We start from the raw sequence: 18,599 nt of genomic DNA on the forward strand, positions 1-18,599 counted from the left end.
TTACCAAAAAATTAAGATGATTACCAGAAGAGATCACAAACAATTTCCTAAAAATGTATGAAGAAATTTCTATAGAATTTCTAGGAGGAATTTCTGTGAGAATTGAAAGAATTCTTTTGTTTTTTGAGTTTCTAAAGTATTCATTGGAGGAATTTATGAATCCTTGAATAAGCTTATTAGAGGAATTTCTAAAAAAAATCTAGCAAAAACACTCATTAATGCATCCCCTGGAGGAATTCCTATGGAATTTCTTGCAGGAATTTGTGTAAGAATCTCCGGAAAACCCTTGCAATAGTAAATAAATAAATACATGAAGAAATCCTTGCATAAAAAGACCCCAAAAGATTTCTTGTACAAAATTATTTGTAAAATACCTGGAAAAATCAGTTTAGGAATGAATGAATGAAATCAATTGAAGAAACTCTAAGAGAAAACTTGAATAAAATCTGAACGAATCTTCGGGCAAATCGCAAGAGAATTACTAAAGAAATCTCCTCTGGAAAAAATCCTGAAGGAATTTCGGGAGCAATTTCTAAAGGCTGCCTTAAAGGAAATCCTTTAGAATTTTGAATAACCTTAGAACATTTCCTAATTCCTTGGAGAGACTTCTGGAGAAGTTATTTGTTTTGATAAGATAGGATATCTGTTTCTTTACTATTTAGCCATTTACGCTGCCATTTTTATCCCACCCAAAACAATGTAATGAAGCGTTTTTGTTCTGTTTCTTATTTTTGTATATTTGTTAGAAGTGATCACGGATTATATAAAAAATAACGTAATAATTCTGGAGGAATCAATCATAAATTCTGGAGAAATAGAATTTTTTGAAGAGTGCTCAGAGGAATACTAGCAAAAATTCCTGCAGGAACTCTTGAGAAAACTCCTAGAGTTGATGGATATTGAAAAATTCGTTAGAGGAAATTCAGAAGGATTTTTCGAAAGAATTCCTACAGAACTCCTACAGAAGTCCATCTATAAATTTAATTTAATTAATTTAATTTAATTAATTCAATTTCTTCAGTAGGAATCCTTGGAGATTTTGTTTATTTAATGGAGAAATCCTATGATGAATCTCTTAGTAAAACCTTAGAGAAACTTCTTGAAGAATCCTTGAAGATTTTTTTTGGAAAAGGGAATTTTTGGTGGGATTTCTGAAGTAATCTTAGAAAGTAATTCTTAAGAAATCTTTAAAAGGACACTAAGACAAGTGATGAATGCTTGAGGAAATTCCAAGTTTAATTATTGGAGAAATATCTAAAAGAGTTATTTGAGGGAAGAATTGAGAAATACTTGAAGAATCTATGGAAAATCACCAAAGGAATATTAAGAGGATTCTCTGAAAGAAACGGAAGAATGTTGAAAGAAACCCTAGAAGGGCTTCTCTTCCTCTGAGGGAATCTCGATGTAATTTCTTGGAAGAACATCTGGTTCTTAATGAATCATTGATGATTTTTTGTAGTATTTTTTTCTGGAATTTTGAAAGAATTCTTTAGATGATCTTCTAGATGAATCCTCAGAATATAATTGATAGATTCTTGAACTATTATTTCCAGAAATACTCGATGAAGCCTTTGCAAGAATCTTTTGAATTACTTTGTAGTATTTTGAAAACATTCCTGCATGTCTGAGGTGAACCAGCCAAGGGACTGAAAGCCTCATTAATAAGGCTAATTATAATAATATCATTCCTGAAGGAGTGCTTTTAGAGGAGTACTGAATGATATCCTTGCATTTACAACTTAAAAGTTTCTTGAATACAAATTATTCTTCAAGAAAAATTTCTTAAAGAAAAAAGTAAAGCAATCTTTCAAAGCGTTTATAAATGATTATTTGGTGCAATTTCTAAATAAATTGTTAAAACATTTTCAGCATAATTCTTATAAAAAAAATCTCGCGCTCCCGAAAAAAATCATAAAGGAAAACAGAAAATAAGATAAGATAGATAATTTTTAACCCTCCTTTGGCCATCACTGCCAGCATCACTAGAATACTGAGTACAAAAAGCGAGATTTTTGTACAAAATATAACAGTGAGATTATTCGACAGTTAAATGTATAGATTTATCATTGTAAAATATGAACATATTATGTAATTTTCATGGGGGCCTACCAATTTGCTTCCGCACCGGGCCCCCAAATTCCTAGCTACGCCACTGTATTTATACCATAATTTGAGGAAAATGTGGAGTTTAAATGAGTACAACCATCTTTTGTGATCGTGCTCTGTTGTTCACCTTTTTTTTTTCTTGTTGGTTCACACCATTAAAGGGTGAAAATCTACTATGACGAATGATTGGTACAATAACCATAATTGGAACACTTACCCTATGTCCTTTTATAGCTGTACCTAACTCTATCTCCAGGTTATCCAAAACAACCAGTAGTTTCGAACTTAGTCTACTGAATACAAATAAATTTGTTTTATTTTTAAATCACTTGAACTTTATTCATTACATTCAAAGATATATTTTAAAACATGAAATGATGGTGATCATGTCCTGGTGATATTCTAGGTAACATAAAACGTTCTGGAGTTCTGATTGTGAGGCCTTTACCTGTAATAGGATACTAAACTAATGTATGCATGCCAGAACTAATTTGATTGGATCCATACTTGTAAATTTGAGTATGCGAGATGCGACTCCACATCAATGACGGATGCTTAGGCCATCCAAATCATTCTGGAGTTAAGGTCTTTACATCTACACTCGTAACAGTACATCGGGTACATTTCAAACTATGATACTTGTATATACATCTTAGGGGCATTCTGGATCATCCAAACTACTCTGAAGTGGAGATGATCCTGGCTTGTTCGGGCTCGTTTGGAAGTTAACCATCAATGTTAACTTCTTTTCCCGATCAGCCTAGATAGCTGTGTAGTGTCGGTAGCGGTTGTCTCAATTGGCTAAGAATAACACTACGGACCGCCTGATCCAGTGGTAAGAGTCCACTAAACAGGTGACCCCTAATTCATGGTGTTATGCGGCTTTATGCTTACCGTGCCAAGGAATGAATGGTTAGGGGGGTCTAACAAAAACCTAATCACAAACGGAGCCTGTGGAGAATTAGGGCGTCTTCCACAGTATTTCGTCCTTACTGCGCCAACCGGAGCTATAGTGCAGTGGACCTTTCGTTTCTCCGAGATAATCAGTTGCCCTCCTTAAGACTCAAATTTGAGGCTAAATAAGGGCGGAATTATTCAAATGTTGTAAATTAGCTTACATTAGTACCTATATGGGTTCGCTTAATGCGTTTTCGCCATTGGCGTTTTTCAATTGACACCGATTTGGTTTGTCGTTGATGTTTTCTTTTTATGCTGTGATTGTGAAGAGTGTAATCCTGTCTAGTTTGGGTAGTGGCGTTTGACGTTTTACACTAGTGCCTTCTGTTGACGATATTGCACAACACAGTGATTCGTGCAACTTTTCCACCAGGTGATGGTAGTGTGAACTGGGCGATGAATTTCCATGAAAATCGTTCAAGGTGTTACGTCTGTTTGTCTGTGCCATAACTATTGCTTTGAAAGAAGCTTGTCCTCTGCGGTCTGTGCAGATCACAAGAGGTATTCCAGAATGGAACTGTGACCTGTTCAAGTTCAAAATATCTTCGGACAAACCATTCTGTTGTATAGTTACGAATCTCTAGCTTCCGCCCGAGAATTATAGCTATATAATCGACTTAAAGGGCCCTAAAAAGCTCTGCTTACTTCAAATCTCCAGGGCAAATGGGGTTTTGTCCTATTTTTCTCCAGAGGGATTTAAGTATTTAAAACATGTTTTGAACTCTTGTAGTTTTCTATTGGGTATTTTCATGGCGTGAAATTACTTGATAGTTTTATCCCGAAAGGGTGCGTGCGTTGTTAGAAAGAAGGAATAAGTTCCAGATTAATCTGGTTACCTCGTTCTTTCTGAAATGCTTGAAACGCATTGTCGATTATCACATCTGTGATGTTCGTGTGGCTGACATGCCTATTCATGTGAACTCACATGTCTTCCAATGTGGGATGTTCACAGTGACTCTTTTTGTATACGTTTTCAAGAAAGTACTTGCTTAAACGTAGTTTTTGCTTGGGTGATTTCTTGAATATTGAGGATGCTTTCGATGACGTGCCTTTCAATGTCATATTTAAAGTTGCATGACGTCACAAGCTTCCTCCAATGAGCTATGGGCTCTCTTTACGCTCATGCGCTTTGCAGTGTCCTTTTCAGGGCACTGATCAAGGTGAATATATAACGAAGCCACACCTCGAAGAGCACAAATCTAAGGAACCAAAAGACGGATTGCGCTGAAAAGTTGATCGATTGGTGACCCGCCGGTAGTGACCAATCGATCAACTTTTCAGCTTCAGATTTGTGCTTTTGAAAATTCGGAAGTGTGGCTTCGTTATATGTATATTCACCTTAAACCCGTTGTGGTATGGGCTATGAGCTCTCGTTGCTCTTATGCGTTCATTCCCTCTTCTAGGGCACCCCTTCCTATTTCATCACCTTTCCCTTTCCTAATCCCATTCCATCCCTTGTCCCATTCTCCCTCAGGTCTGTTTTTTCCATTTTGACTTGATTCACAGAGCAATAAACTGCAATAGATATTCGCTATAACTTCGAAATATATGAAAGATTTTTTAAGACCAATTTTAAGCCGATTTTCATATGAACTGATCCACTTTGAAATGCTTCAATTTTGTTCTCCTATGCAAATCAAAGCAAAGATAACCGTACACATTGTAGTTGCTACTCCGCGATTGACCAGAACAATCGAAGTTGCACAGGGTACCAATGAATAGTGCTTGGGACTAGCTAACCATTCTCAATGTGCACAATTCGAGAGTTCAATATTTTAAAAGTCAATAATGGTGCCGGCCACGTATTTTCGGTCATCAGGATAGGGAAGGAATGTTAGTTCGACAACCTTTGCTACTAGAAACCGTGGAATCCACAACTAACATCCCACAGTTGTCTCGGGAAGGAATATCTGTAAGTAGGGTAAGGTAGGGTGCGAATCTGGGAGTCACCTATGGTAGGTGATATGATCCACACAACTGGTTATATGGATATTAGCGTGGTTCAAAAAATCGTTTTTGCTCTACACCGCTTATTTGATTCTATACCTTCTCCCAAAATATGAGCTCATTTGGTTGAAAATTGAGACTGCACAAGCCCTTCAAAGTTTGTATGGGAATTACTATGGGAAAGCAATGTTTTTCATTTAATCGAGCGTAGTATTTTCCCAAGTGCCCTGGAGTGTTAGTTGGCCCTTGGTACTTCTAGGTTACTCTATCAGCTACAACTTTGCCAAAGACCACTTTCAAATCGCATGCCTCATTAATTAGTTACCGATTTTATCCAGAATCGAAATCTTTACCCATGATGGTTAAACTAATCGGTGGGCATCACTGCATTGTGCAGTGAAACATAGTAGCCATGATTTCAGTGTGCTATCTTTGGCGCCATATGCAGCAATGTTGCCTGCTGGAAAGCTGGAGGATCATTGCTAAAGTTCGTCCAGTTGGATACAAATCGATAACTAATTATTGAGGCGAGCGATTTGAAAGCGGTTTTCGGCAAAGTTGTAGCTGATAGAGTAACCTAGAAGTACCAAGGGTCAACTAACGCTCTAGGGCACTTGGGAAAATACTACCCCAACTAACATTTTCAACGCTATAAGCTTCAATCATTTGCTTTCTGTTGTGTAACCAACGAATTAAAGCAGTCAACGATGAATAAAAGCGATGTTAGTTAAATATAAACCATAAGCTAATACACGACTGCAAAACAAGCACCATACGCGTACGCTCGATTGAATGAAAATCATCGTTTTCCCATACTAATTCCCTTACAAACTTTGAAGGGCTTGTGCAGTCTCAATTTTCAACCAAATGAGCTCAAATTTTGGGAGAAGGTACAGAATCTGGTTACGAATCGAATAAGCGGTGTGGAGCAAACACGATTTTTTGAACCACGCTAATGGATATACGCGTCGTAATAATCGTAGAACAAGCACAATTCCGATTTTATCGATCAATCGCATGATAAAAACACGATTTATTTTCACAATACTTAATCTACATGGCAATGCACTCGCGACAAAGAATCCTTTAAAACGAAGACGGCTAATAACAAGACAGACAGCTCTCACCCTCTTGCAGGCGACATGGTTGAAACGCCCTCAACGATTCACAGGAACATTAAAACATGATAGTGTGCGTGTGCATGCTAATAGACGAGTGCACCGATGAACTGAATTCATCGCAGTCCGAGAATTTTGACACTAGAGCGGGGTCGCTTCCAATCAGAAGTGAAGAATTTCCAATCAGAATTGAACAATTCTGATTGGGAACGGCCCCGCTCTAGTGTCAAAATTCTCGGACTGCGATGAATTCAGTTCATCGGTGCACTCGTCTATACGTAAACGGGAATTGTAGCATCGCACGCACACTCATTCATGATGTTGTTCCCTGAAGGCGTTCGCGGCGCTAGAGTGCTTGTAGCTCCCAAAGTATATGGAGCAAGAGGGTAGATGTCTGTCTTGTTATTAGCCGTCTTCGGTTAAAACCATCCGTGCAAACACCTCACTTTACCCGCGCACAACGGGACAACATGAACTAGTAACTTGTTTTTTCACGCAAATCACCTAACTTAGCCGCCTGAAAGTCGACTGAAGATGCTTGAAAACAACGTTGAATCTTCCGTACACTGTAGTGCCATAACGATCATGATAATATTGAACTGCTTACTGAGTCATACTTGCCATTACTGTAGTTAAATTGTGTTTATACTACGAGAAAAGATTTTTTGAAAAAAGTGTGTTTTTGCGTCGATTCCAAAGTATTGGGGAGATATAAGCATCCTATTTTCAATTAAGTATTCTATCACAAAATTTAACAAACTTTATATGCGTCGCTGTGAGTTCTATACATTCAACTTGACGTACTGTCATCCGGGGAAACATTGGTCGAAATTTTCGATCTTTCTTGAATTATTCCCTTGTTTAACCCTTTATAAGGCCGAGAAAACTAGAAGAGTTGTCAACGCATACTATTATGGAAATTATTATATACATGATTACATGTACAAAACAATTTTTGTTTGAAAGATTCTCTCAAAAATCTAGGTGGCAATATAGTTGCCACTGCCCGTTAAGCCCAAAAACGCTGGTGGCAATATAGTTGCCGCTGCCCGTTTACCCCAAAATTGAGCTTTTGAGGTGGCAATATAGTTGCCACTGCCCGTTTAGGCCACCAGCGCTGGTGGCAATATTCTTGCCACTGCCCGTTTAGGGTAGTTTTCTTCTTTTGACTTCGACAAAAAGCCGGAAAAGAGATTTTAGAGTGGATTAGGGCTTAACCCATAATATAAACCGTGTAGTTAAGCTCATGTCAACCCATAATTTGATTATTTCTTAAAATATTTACCAAATCTATAATTTTACAATAAGTTTGAGCTAATTTTCTTCACGCGTTCAAATTAAGCCATTTTTGAGACTGCAAATGGCTCCCAAATTGTTGTTAAAGCTTTGTTTAGTACCAAAAAAATACCAGGCGTTGTTAGTAATCCCAACTTTGCGTAAACAAAAAAAAGTTCGAAATAAGTTGTTATAAAACAGAAAAAAAAATACAAACAGAAGGTGGCAATATAGTTGCCACTGCCTTATAAAGGGTTAAGCAAACAATACATGTTTTATATTTTTAAAACAAGTACTGACCTAGGTACTGACCCTCTGCGGTAGGCTACTTCAAAAAGTATTGTGAAACTTTTAAACATGTCTAAATAGGCTTTTTCGATTTTTTTATGTTTTTGATTTAACATTGCTCGTTTGTGTTGAAAATACTCTTAGTTACTAAATTTGGTGGCCCTAATTTCGAATATGTTGTCCAAATTCTTACATGACTTAAGGTATTGAAAGCACACTTTCAATAGATCGCATATTTTAATGAAAAGAAGCATTTTCATAAAGGTTTTGTTAATGACATTCAACTCTGCGATTTTATATTGAGCTTATACAGTGGTTTTGATCTTAATATTACATATATAGTATTGTAGGCAAATGATTGGACAACGGTGTGTTCTTTACAGTGGTTTATTACAGAATAATCCTAACATGTCATTTTGTCAGAGTCATAGCCTACTTAATTTTAGATTCATTCACCTTAACCTACTATGAATGTTTGAGAATGTATCTAAACGCTAAAAACTGTGAAAAGTGATCATTACACCCGAAAGTGCAATCGTGTTCTATTGTGGCATCGTAACATCCCCCACCCGTGAGCCTCTATGACATTCCAGAGTTCCTCCATGGAGCCACCATCATGATCGATAGGTTCACCACTCTCTACGATGTCTCTATGCGGGTCCCCGAAATACTCCTGATCCTGTGCGTACATGTGCTTGACGTAGTCGGCCGTCTCTCCCGGAGATAAGCTTTTCTACGCGTCCGCGAACCCACTGCACTGATGAAATGCCGTTTCACCAACAACTAGTACGAGATCATCAGCTTTCATTTCCCGTATTTCCGAAAATCATTTTGTCCGGCGTGTGACGGTGCGAGGTTTTCACGCCTTTTGGAAACAGGCAATCACATGATTACTTTATTATAGAGATTTTCAGCCCTAGGCTGGTTAGCTGGCAATCACATTTGGATGAACTTTATTTTAAGTTGTTTAAACAAAACTCGTTATAAAAGTAGTAAAACAGAGGGGTGCTTGTCTTGTCCCGTCATACCCTGCATTCAACGATTCTGTCTTAAATTTCGTCAAAAATAAATTACTGTCATTAAGGGGATTCACTAAACAGTTTAAACTGATTAAACTGATGAAACGTCGCGATCACCAAGGCAATCTTTGATTATTTCATTCGCAAAATCATGAAACATTTCAAATAAGCAGAAAATCATGGCTTACGCAGCAATTTAATCTGTTTAGTGAGTCCCCCTATTGATTTTGAAAAAAAGTTTTTATGGAATCCATCGTTCATCATGCAGTAAAACAAGTAAAGCAAAATACGGTTCATTTTTCATTTATTAAATGCTTTAACATGCCTATGACTAACAGTGCTGAATTTGTTGCGTCCTATGAAATATGAAGAGAGTACATTCTAATTATTAGTCACTAAAAATAACCCTAGAAATAGTTGATAATAGGTAAAACTTAATCCTAAAACAGAAAACAAAACGTACCGTACAATTAATTCACTGATTGTGGGGCCGCACGCGTAGAATTCAAATTAACCCTATCGATATGTAGCTTGAGCAATCTAATTCAATTGAAAACAACGCTTCTAGTAAAATATTGCTTCAAGGCACTTTTATTAAAATATAAAGGCATCTATCAAATATACTTATCAGAAAATGAGCATGTGCGACTTGTGTGCAATCTACTTGCGTTCCTTGTCCCGTCCATTGTCATACCGTTCCACATCCAGCCGCACGTTCGGCACCGTCAACTTGTTCTCCCCTCCCGATGACGAGGAACTCATTCGGACGGACGAAATCCGTGACTCGGCGGAAAAGAGCCCATTGGTGATGTTGTTCAGGCTGCCGTCATCTTTGTTGGCCTCCCGCGGGGTTGTCCCGGAGGATGATTTCGTGGCCACTGGGGTGGAGGTTCGCTGGATGTTACGGTCTGTCGTCTGGGTTAGCAGTTCCGGCGTCGTCGAGGCGTTGATATGGCTTATGTCGAGTAGGGAACGTAACAGCAAGCTGCACGGACTGGACGATTCGGAGAGAGAACTCGGGTCGGAATGGGTGCGAATCATCAGTTCCCGAGCAATGAACTCTTTCAGGTTGAGGGGTTTCCCAGCGACGGCGTTCTGGGAGTCGTTCGGATCGTCTCGAAGCGATGGCAGTGGTTGCGGGTTTCTTCCCGATTGACGACGGATATCTTCGGCCGGCGAGAGGGACGAACTGCTCGAGTGGTCCTGAAGCAGGGCTTGTTGGTTCTTTTTGAGCATGGTCGAAGCCCAGCGAAGACCCAGTTGGTTGAGATCTCGTTCGAGGGACGCCGTTGTTTCGGAGACAGATTGTTCGGGGGTTTTGTGGCCGTCGTTCTGATTCTGGTGTGCCTTGATGGGAGATTTTTCCGGTAGAGGATGGAGAGCCAGTAGTGATCCGGATTCCGGTGTCGACAGATTCGAGTCGTCCAGAGAGTTGTCGAAAGATTTGTCAATGATCTTCCTGAGCTTCAGCTCGGCAACCACATCGGGGAGTGTCGTACTGGAGCTGGAGTTACTGTCCAGTTCCGCTTTTTTATTGTTCTGCTTGTTACTCTCTTCCGTGATGTTCATTTCCGGAGCCGGCACGGGGAAGTTCTGGTATCGAAGATCACTCCGGTCGGTGACTTCAAGCAGATCGTGGAGACGCGAATAGCTGGTCTTCTCGGGATCGTAACGGGTTCCTTCCAGATTCTGCTCCCGAACGTACTGCTGGTAGTTGGGGAAATCTTCGTAGCCCAGGGCACGAGCATGTTCCAGAAGTTTGTCGCGGACTTCTACGAGAAGTTGTTCGGCAGGGTCGAGTTTCTCACTTGGTACCACTGAAATGTTGGCCTTGGAGGCAAGCGGAGTTTCCACTTCTGGAATGGTGGACAGTTCATGCGCTGCAATGGGTTCCTCGAGCTGTGGACTGTACCTAGTTATGGCCACAGGCGGTTTTGTACGCTTCGCCAGAGGGATGTCCTTCGGTTCGGGAGACATGGCTTGATCATTTGTTTCCACGTGAGGCAACCGCGGGGAAACCTGTAAAGTATTTGAAGTTTGGATTTAGGAAATGTTCCTGAATGGGTAGTTAGGACTTCGATAATAATTTGCAAACTAAGATCTCTTGTACTCACCTTAGGAATATCCTTCAACAATGGTTCGAATGCAACCGAGACGGCAGGAGTCACCATTTCCCGCGAGCTTAAATCCTCGGACGACTCGAACTGCGGCGCACCGGCATTCGCCGGCCTAGTATCTGGACTGTCCCGATAGTCGGATGACGTTACCGGTCGGGACATTGCAATGCCACTGTCCTTGCTCAGTCCGATCTGCCGCGAGTTGGTAAATATGTTGTTAATCTCTTCGCTGACGGGATCGTCCTTGGCGGATTGCGGACTGATTCCAGCAGCTTCAGGTGCCTGCGGAATCTTCTGCTGCGTTCGGGGTAAATCCAGATACTTCGTGGACGATTCCGGCTGATCACTTGAGGATAAACTGTTTTCAATAAGCTTCTTTTTCTCCTCCCTGACCTTCTGGATCATATCCGAGAGTTCGGATATTCGTTTGCTGCAGTTTTCCGCGAGGTGGGAATACTTCTCCAGTGCTTCCTGTTCGGCACGATCCGTCAGATCGATCACTTCCACGTTCCCTTGGGGAGTCATAATTGTGGCAACCTTGGCTGGGGTCTTCTTCGGCGATTTCAGAATCGACTTGAGGGAGCTGTCTCTGACCGGAGGAGATTGTCCCGTGGGAGGTGCCGCCATTTTCGGCTTTTCCCGTCGTATTTCTTTCTCTTTCCGACTGAGCGTTTTCATCCAGACGTCTTCCACTCGACTAATGTTCTCGTCGGCCGTTCCGCTCAGCTCTTGCTCTTTGAGGGTCTCGTCGATTTCCTGGAGGAAGTTGTAGTTCTCGTCAATAAACCGTCGCAGCTTGTCCATCCGTGACTGATCTCGACTGGTTACTTCCTCGGCGCTACTGGACTGATTGGCGCTAACGTTTACCACGGATTCGTGCGGTGTGGAAACTGTGGTGGAAGAACTAACTCCAAGCTGCTCAATGGATTGTCGGGACATACCTAGTAGACGGACGATATACTGCATAAGGTTTGGGTTGAGGTTTTGACCTCTCTGCTGCACTCGAGTCGAAGGTACCGGTGGAGGAAGAGCGGTCTTTTTGAGCAGATGCTTGGGAGCGGAATCAGGCCGTTGAGGTTTGGCTTGTTTTTGTGGTGGAGCTTGTAGTTGGGCCAGCTGCTTTAAGAGCTGACCTGCACGATTGTCAATTTTAGCTGGCAGTTGTCGGTAGACCGTTGAGGTTGTTGAGCTTATTGGAGATGCCTCCGTTTGTTCTGGAATTACCATTGGAGGTTCCGGAATGACTTTTTGTGTAATAATGGGCGATTGTGGAATTTCCTTTACCTTCTGTGGCGACTTGACTGGAATATTCGGCGGCTCAACAGGTTGATCAACAACATCCTTGACTTCCTTAGCCTTCTTTCTTTTTCTTACTTCCGGGACCGCCTTTTTCGGGGTTTTCTTAACTTTCTTTTTCGATTTATCGTTAACAGTTATAACAATCTTCACCGGAATCTCCGAACCCGATTGGATGCTATCATTCGATACCGTCGAGGAGTTATCATGAATCGTTTGAACTTCAGCATTCCCACTTCCTTTCGTCTCAATCTGAATCGGGATCTTCGGTTTGGGTTTCTCTTTCTCCAATCGATTCAACTTCTCCTTCAACTGTTTCTCCAACTCGTGAATTTCCTTCTCCTTCTCGTGCAACTGTTTCTGCTGCACTTCCAGCTCCCGCTGACGTTGCTGCAGCTTCTTGATTCCGTTGTCCGTCTGGGTCTTCGTCGACTTAAAACCCACAACGGGGACCTTCAGTTCCCGATCGATTTCTTCCTCCTTCTTCAGTTCCTCCGTCAGCAATCTTTTCTGTTCGTTCACCTTCTCCAGCAGGTCCTTTAGCTTGGCAACCTTGTCAGCTTCCGGCAGAGGAATTCCCGCTCTCTCATTTCCCCGATCGTACCCCAGCATGATGGTGCTGCAACTATCCGAGCTGTCCCGAACGACGGAATCGTCCCCCGGTACATGAACAGCGTTCCCCATTCCCGCAGCGACATTTATCTGCGAGGGTCGATTGGCCAGCTGAACTCCCTTCGGTGGATCCCGAACTACAGGGCACGTGATAAGAACCCGCTTCTTTAGTAAATCTTCCACGGCTTGATTCATTCGTTTCTGGCGGGCTTCCGTTTGCTGCCGCTGTCTGGTCTCCGTCATGAGAGGTTTGCTTGTCTGGAAAGTGCAAGATTAGTACGAAAGGGAACATGAGAAACAAAGTATTTGTAGTAATGTACTAACAATTTATACTACCCTAATAGATAATCCCAAATCTTGGCAGAACACTGTTGCCCAAAGTTTTGCTCAAACAGCATCAAATTATGCAAGGGATCATAATACCCACTAGCGTGGTTCAAAAAATCGTTTTTGCTCCACACCGCTCATTCGATTCGTAACCAGATTCTAAGCCTTCTCCCAAAAAATGAGCTGATTTGGTTGAAAATTGAGAGTGCACAAGCCCTTCAAAGTTTGTATGGGAATTACTATGGGAAAAGGACGTTTTTCATTCAATGGGCCGTAGCTTTTCCTTAAGTGCCCTAGAGTGTTAGTTGACCCTTGGTACTCCTAGGCTACTCTATCAGCTACAACTTTGCCGAAGACCACATTCAAATCGGACGCCTCATTAATTAGTTATCGATTTTTATCCAGAATGAAAATCTTTGATCATGATGATTATACCAGTGTCGAAAAAATTCAGCACAATGATGTTCAATTTGTGTGAAAACGAGCACAAATAAACAAACACAGTTACCCATAGACACGAGGCCGAGAATGAACATGACAAAGAGAGACGAGACAATGAAAGCGGCGTCTTGTGGTGTCATCCACTGTAATTGAAGTTCAGTTCAGCTGAACTTCAGCTCGATGAATTCGAATATGAATAGAAATTGATTTATTATGGTTTAGGCATACAAATACCGATATGTTACCTCAATTCAATGCATTATAGTTACTTTTGGTGAGTGATGCAAAACAACTGCATTTTTTGCTTCTGAATCGTGCTTAATTAAAAATAATCAGTTGAAATTGAAAATACTGACTTTGAGTATCAGTAGGTGATTGAAGTTCAGCAGACAGCGGTCAAAAGAATTTCGAAAGCGCTCGGGTTGTCAAGACGACTATCAATACAAAAACAAATCAACGACGCTGGCGCCGCTGGGCGTCGGTGCAGACGACCGTATTTTGACAATTGTCGTCACTGGATTATACTATTCCATGGGCATCACTGCAATTTGCCTTGAAACATAGTAGCCATGATTTATGTGTGCTATCTTTGGCGCCATGTGCAGCACTGTTGCCTGCTGGGAAGCTGAACGATCACTGTTAAAGTTTCTGCAGTTGGATAAAAATTGATAACTAATTAATGAGGCATCCGATTTGAATGTGGTCTTCGGCAAAGTTGTAGCTGATAGAGTAGCCTAGGAGTACCAAGGGTCAACTAACACTCTAGGGCACTTGGGGAAATGCTACGGCCAATTGAATGAAAAACGTCCTTTTCCCATAGTAATTCCCATACAAACTTTGAAGGGCTTGTGCACTCTCAATTTTCAACCAAATCAGCTCATTTTTTGGGAGAAGGCTTAGAATCTGGTTACGAATCGAATGAGCGGTGTGGAGCAAAAACCGATTTTTTGAACCACGCTAATACCCACGCTCTTTGCACCCTATCATTGCAGAAACGGAGAAATGATCTTCTCACCATACAAAAATTCAGCTCATTACTACAACTACAGGTACTCTTCGATATAACGTACAAAAAAGTTTTCTCTTTGTACGTTATATCGAAGTGTACGTTATATCGAAGCAGAGAAAAGTTTAATATTTTTTATGCTAGTATTGATGTATTCGACGTGAAATAATCCAAAATAATGATTTCGGTGAAATTCACAAAACTAATAATGAAAAACTTAAATTTTGACGAAAAAGTCATTTCGTTTTTTGTGCTTCGATATAACGTACATTTTGCTTCGATATAACGTACACTAAATTTTTCCCCAAATTGCGCTAATTCTGGGTAACAAGACTAATGCTGCAACAAAACATTGATTTGAGTGATATCGTAGTTTATCTAAGGGTTATTCGTGGGAAAAATATTTTTTTTCAATGTTGTACGTTATATCGAAGCAAAATGTACGTTATATCGAATTCGCTATATCGAGGGTACGCTATATCGAGGGTACGTTATATCGAAGAATACCTGTAGTACTTCACCGATCTGCTCTATTGCTTATTTCATTTTCATTTTGCAGCATTTGGTGGGGCAATGAGAGCGCAAATCAGTCCAAAGCCGATGATAAGGAGGGGTAATGGCTGAATAGTCTTTGCTGACCACAAAAACGCCATGGGATAGGAAAAGGGTATTTTGGTGTGGGACTAGGGTGTTGGTACAGACTTGACAATATCAATGCTATTCAGATGCAAAATAATTTTAAGGCTCAATAGTGAATCGCATACCTTCCAAAACCAAAAAACAATAATCCACAAAATACCAAGCAAGTCAAAGAAAGAAAAAGCGCCCGATTGTTTATTTTGTCAATTATAACAAACGAAAACTTCTACCCTCTCCGACTCGCCAGTCCCGGAAAAAATGTCCCTTCAGTTCTGGAAAATATATTATCCCCAATTAAGCCTTCAATCGAATTGTCCGCGTGGTCTTGTAGTACCCCTGCTAGGTAAGAACCAGTCATTGCCATACATATTAAATGCTAGACATGACCCCATGGATAGCATTTGCATATGTAAAAGCTTTGCTGATGTGACTTTCCTATTAGGCAATTCTCTCAGCACATGTTTGTCTTCAAAACCTGTCAAGCTTGGAAAATTGGAGTTAATAAACAATACATTACAAGGTTCGAATTCCCATAGAATGAGATCATTCATTCGCACTACAACACCATAGGAGATAATATCACATTGGCTGATTACAGTACATGTGAAAAATCTCCCTTTTCCCCCTATATGCAACCCGGGGACGCGCCCTGTTGGATTTCGAAAGCCTCCGAGAATATTACAAACCTTCAATAGCATTCCCACACACTAACCCACATTGCCCATTCAGGGGTCTGACTGGGCCTATTACCCTCCCTCAGTTTGTAATATTCTCACCAACTTGGAATTATATTTTCCTGGCACATAAATGACTTCGACAAATGTTCGATATACTATGCAGCATCATGATCGTAAAACAATATCAGATGACTTGAAGATCTGATTTTTACAGAATTGTTTGCCATTGATTATACATTCAGCTATTCCAATCATTACTGCAAAGCACATCGACCACATGCCTGAAATCAAAGCTTTCTGGAAGATATAATCCAAGCCCAGGGAGTTCACCGATCTGCTCTATTGCTTATGCGTAGAAAACTTTGATCAGCAATTCCGGCTTCACTACTTCATAATTAATTTGTCTAGATGCAGAGAAATAAATACAAATGTAATAAACACTTACCACATCCAGGCCCTTCACTTGGGATTCAGCTCGCACCAATTTGTCCAGTTCCGCCTGTAGATTTTCGTAGTCCTTGCGCATCTGCAACTTTTCCAGCGCGTTCTGCGAACGATCCGGACCCACCGGAAGTTGTCTGAAATAAATAAAATTAGTTCTGCTACTTAAACGGCTTTGTTAATAGAAGTTACCTCCTCGCATTCAGCATCTCGGCCTGCAGTCGCTCCAGTCGATCGGCCTCCTGCATGGCATTCAGCTCCCCTTCCCTCGGATGATCGTTTCGCGTCACAAACGCGCTCGGCTGGTCGTACTCCTTCCGGTATTTGGTATTGAAGTCGTAGTACTGTACCTTGGACGAAGTGGCACCCACCGCGCTGGTGGTAGAATCCGTCGTGGCCGTTGCCGATCGCTTTGAGGGACTCGATGCTTTCGACTTGATGGGGATGGTCTTCGGATGTTCCACCAACTTTCGCACCGGTTTGCGCGGAGATTCCAGAATCGAGCCGCCCATGGCTGCGCTAGTGGGAAAGGAGAGGGTGTTTTCGCTGAGATCATCGAACTGGACGATTTTCTGCGAGGAATAGGTGGGAAAGTCTTTCATGGGAGGGTCATGTGGGTGGGCGTATTGGTGAGATTTCTCCTGTCGGCGTCTTCTGACGAAATCGGATATCTGTGTGAAAGGTTTTATCGGCTTCTGTTGAGTAGTGGATGCTTGGTGTTGGATTGTTTCCGGTGAGGTGAATGATGTTGGATTGTAGTAAAGTGTGTCGATCCGTTTGCTAGATGCAGAACTCTGAGCTGGAATGTTCTCTTTATTTTTACCTGTTGCAGGAAGCAGTTCTTCATCCGACGACAGGAAATCTGGAGACAACGGACGATCATCCGGTACTCGTAAATCTGGCACCGAATTTGCTTTTGAACCTCTCTTGAACTGTTCGAATGCACTCACAGTATTGGCATACGAACTACTGTCATCCACCTGAACCGGAGCATCCTTCTTCTGTTCCGCGGGAACCGAAACCTGTATCGCAACCGACTTGCTCGGTACGTAATCTCTCTTCTTTTTGACCTTCCTGCTTTCTCGGTCCTGAATGTCTTTCGCTAGCTTTTGCTCCGCTTGTCTTCCCCTCTGCAGAGCCGCTGCCTGCTGGGTGGCCCTTTTCTCCTGAAACCAAATCTCACACTGGTCAGCTGCTTCAGCCGCCTTGTGCGCTTCACCGACATCTTCCAAACAGTGTTGATAATCCGTCTGTAACTTTGCTATGTGCTTCTGCTTCCAGCTCTTCAACTCGGCCTCCCTCAGCTTCTCCACGTTAGCCAACTCTTTTTCCTTGGCCGTTTTGAAGTTCCGGCGAACTTTCGCCGCCAGCTGTTTCGACTGCTGTCGGACCTATGAGAAAAACAGTTATTTCCTCCTACAGAAAACTATTCGATATGACAACACTCACCTGTTCCAACCGAGCTTTGCGCAATTTGTCATTCTCGGCCTTACGAACACTTTCCAAACTGGCAAACGGATTACTACCGGAAGGCGCAGCAGGCTGGGAGCTGTGCACCGTAATGTTGATTGACATCGTCTCCACCGTCTCGCGCTATGCTGCTGGAATCGGGATGATTTTCATCCTTCTTTCCCTCTTTGCGTCCTTCCAATCACATCAAGGACAATCGTTCAAAAAGTAGCTAAATATAAAATTCACTGAAATTCAATCTGAAATTTGGTCACATTCACTGACAAACGCACAAGATCAATCAGCAGTTAGCTTCGTTTCGTAATAACATCGCGATCTTTTTTTGTGAACTAATTCTTCTCTCGCTGCTTTTTGTTGACCTTCTTCACTTGCGGTACTTTATGCTTTTCATGTTTCTTTTATGCTTCTGGGTGGCTCTGCGAGAGAAACGAAACGATCCGCGCGGCACGAGGATGCGGGTTTGTTTGTAACGGAATGTTTCCATGACGATCGCGGCGGCGGCGGTGATGAGAGAAACCAGAGAAACATTCAAAAGCGTGCGACGTGACATGGTGGTTTGTAGCATAGACCAAAAGACATAACACTTCAAACACATTTGATTCAAATCGTAGACACGCAAAAATGTTCGCCCAATGCCACAATACTGAGTGAAAACGAACAAAAACGATACGGGCGCCACGGGTGGAGCGTCAGCCAACAATGAAATTTTCAAATAGATTGATATATCGTTGTACATTGGGAAAGATAGCAGTGTTACTTCTGTTTATCTGTGGTTATAATACAACCTCACGGAATGTAAAGCAACATCCCCATGATGCGCTTGAATAGGGCACTGCATGAAATTATCTCCTTCTCTTTCACGC

The 18,599-nt window shown here is 41.6% G+C and overlaps 1 protein-coding gene across 1 annotated transcript; it reads right to left on the reverse strand.

Moving 5' to 3' along the window:
- Positions 1-8,997: 8,997 nt before the first annotated feature.
- LOC115266597 (uncharacterized) lies at positions 8,998-18,230 on the reverse strand. The gene is made up of 5 exons (XM_029873040.2): positions 17,716-18,230; positions 16,459-17,657; positions 16,271-16,403; positions 10,825-12,993; positions 8,998-10,729 (listed from the first exon to the last, which is right to left on the reverse strand). Exons 1-5 carry the CDS (start codon positions 17,839-17,841, stop codon positions 9,371-9,373), a joined length of 4,986 nt encoding a protein of 1,661 aa, XP_029728900.2. The 5' UTR covers positions 17,842-18,230; the 3' UTR covers positions 8,998-9,370.
- Positions 18,231-18,599: the final 369 nt, after the last annotated feature.

Source organism: Aedes albopictus, chromosome 3 (assembly GCF_035046485.1).
Source record: "Aedes albopictus strain Foshan chromosome 3, AalbF5, whole genome shotgun sequence".
NCBI lineage: Eukaryota > Metazoa > Arthropoda > Insecta > Diptera > Culicidae > Aedes > Aedes albopictus.

What these genes read in the sequence shown, in the direction of transcription:
- LOC115266597 (XM_029873040.2), bottom strand. Translation starts at nt 17,841, where the DNA reads ATGTCAATCAACATTACGGTGCACAGCTCCCAGCCTGCTGCGCCTTCC. An exon ending in GCAAAGCTCGGTTGGAACAG is followed by an intron (nt 17,658 to 17,715) that starts GTGAGTGTTGTC and finishes TTTTTCTCATAG; the next exon opens with GTCCGACAGCAGTCGAAACA. An exon ending in AAGTGAAGGGCCTGGATGTG is followed by an intron (nt 12,994 to 16,270) that starts GTAAGTGTTTAT and finishes TGCACTTTCCAG; the next exon opens with ACAAGCAAACCTCTCATGAC.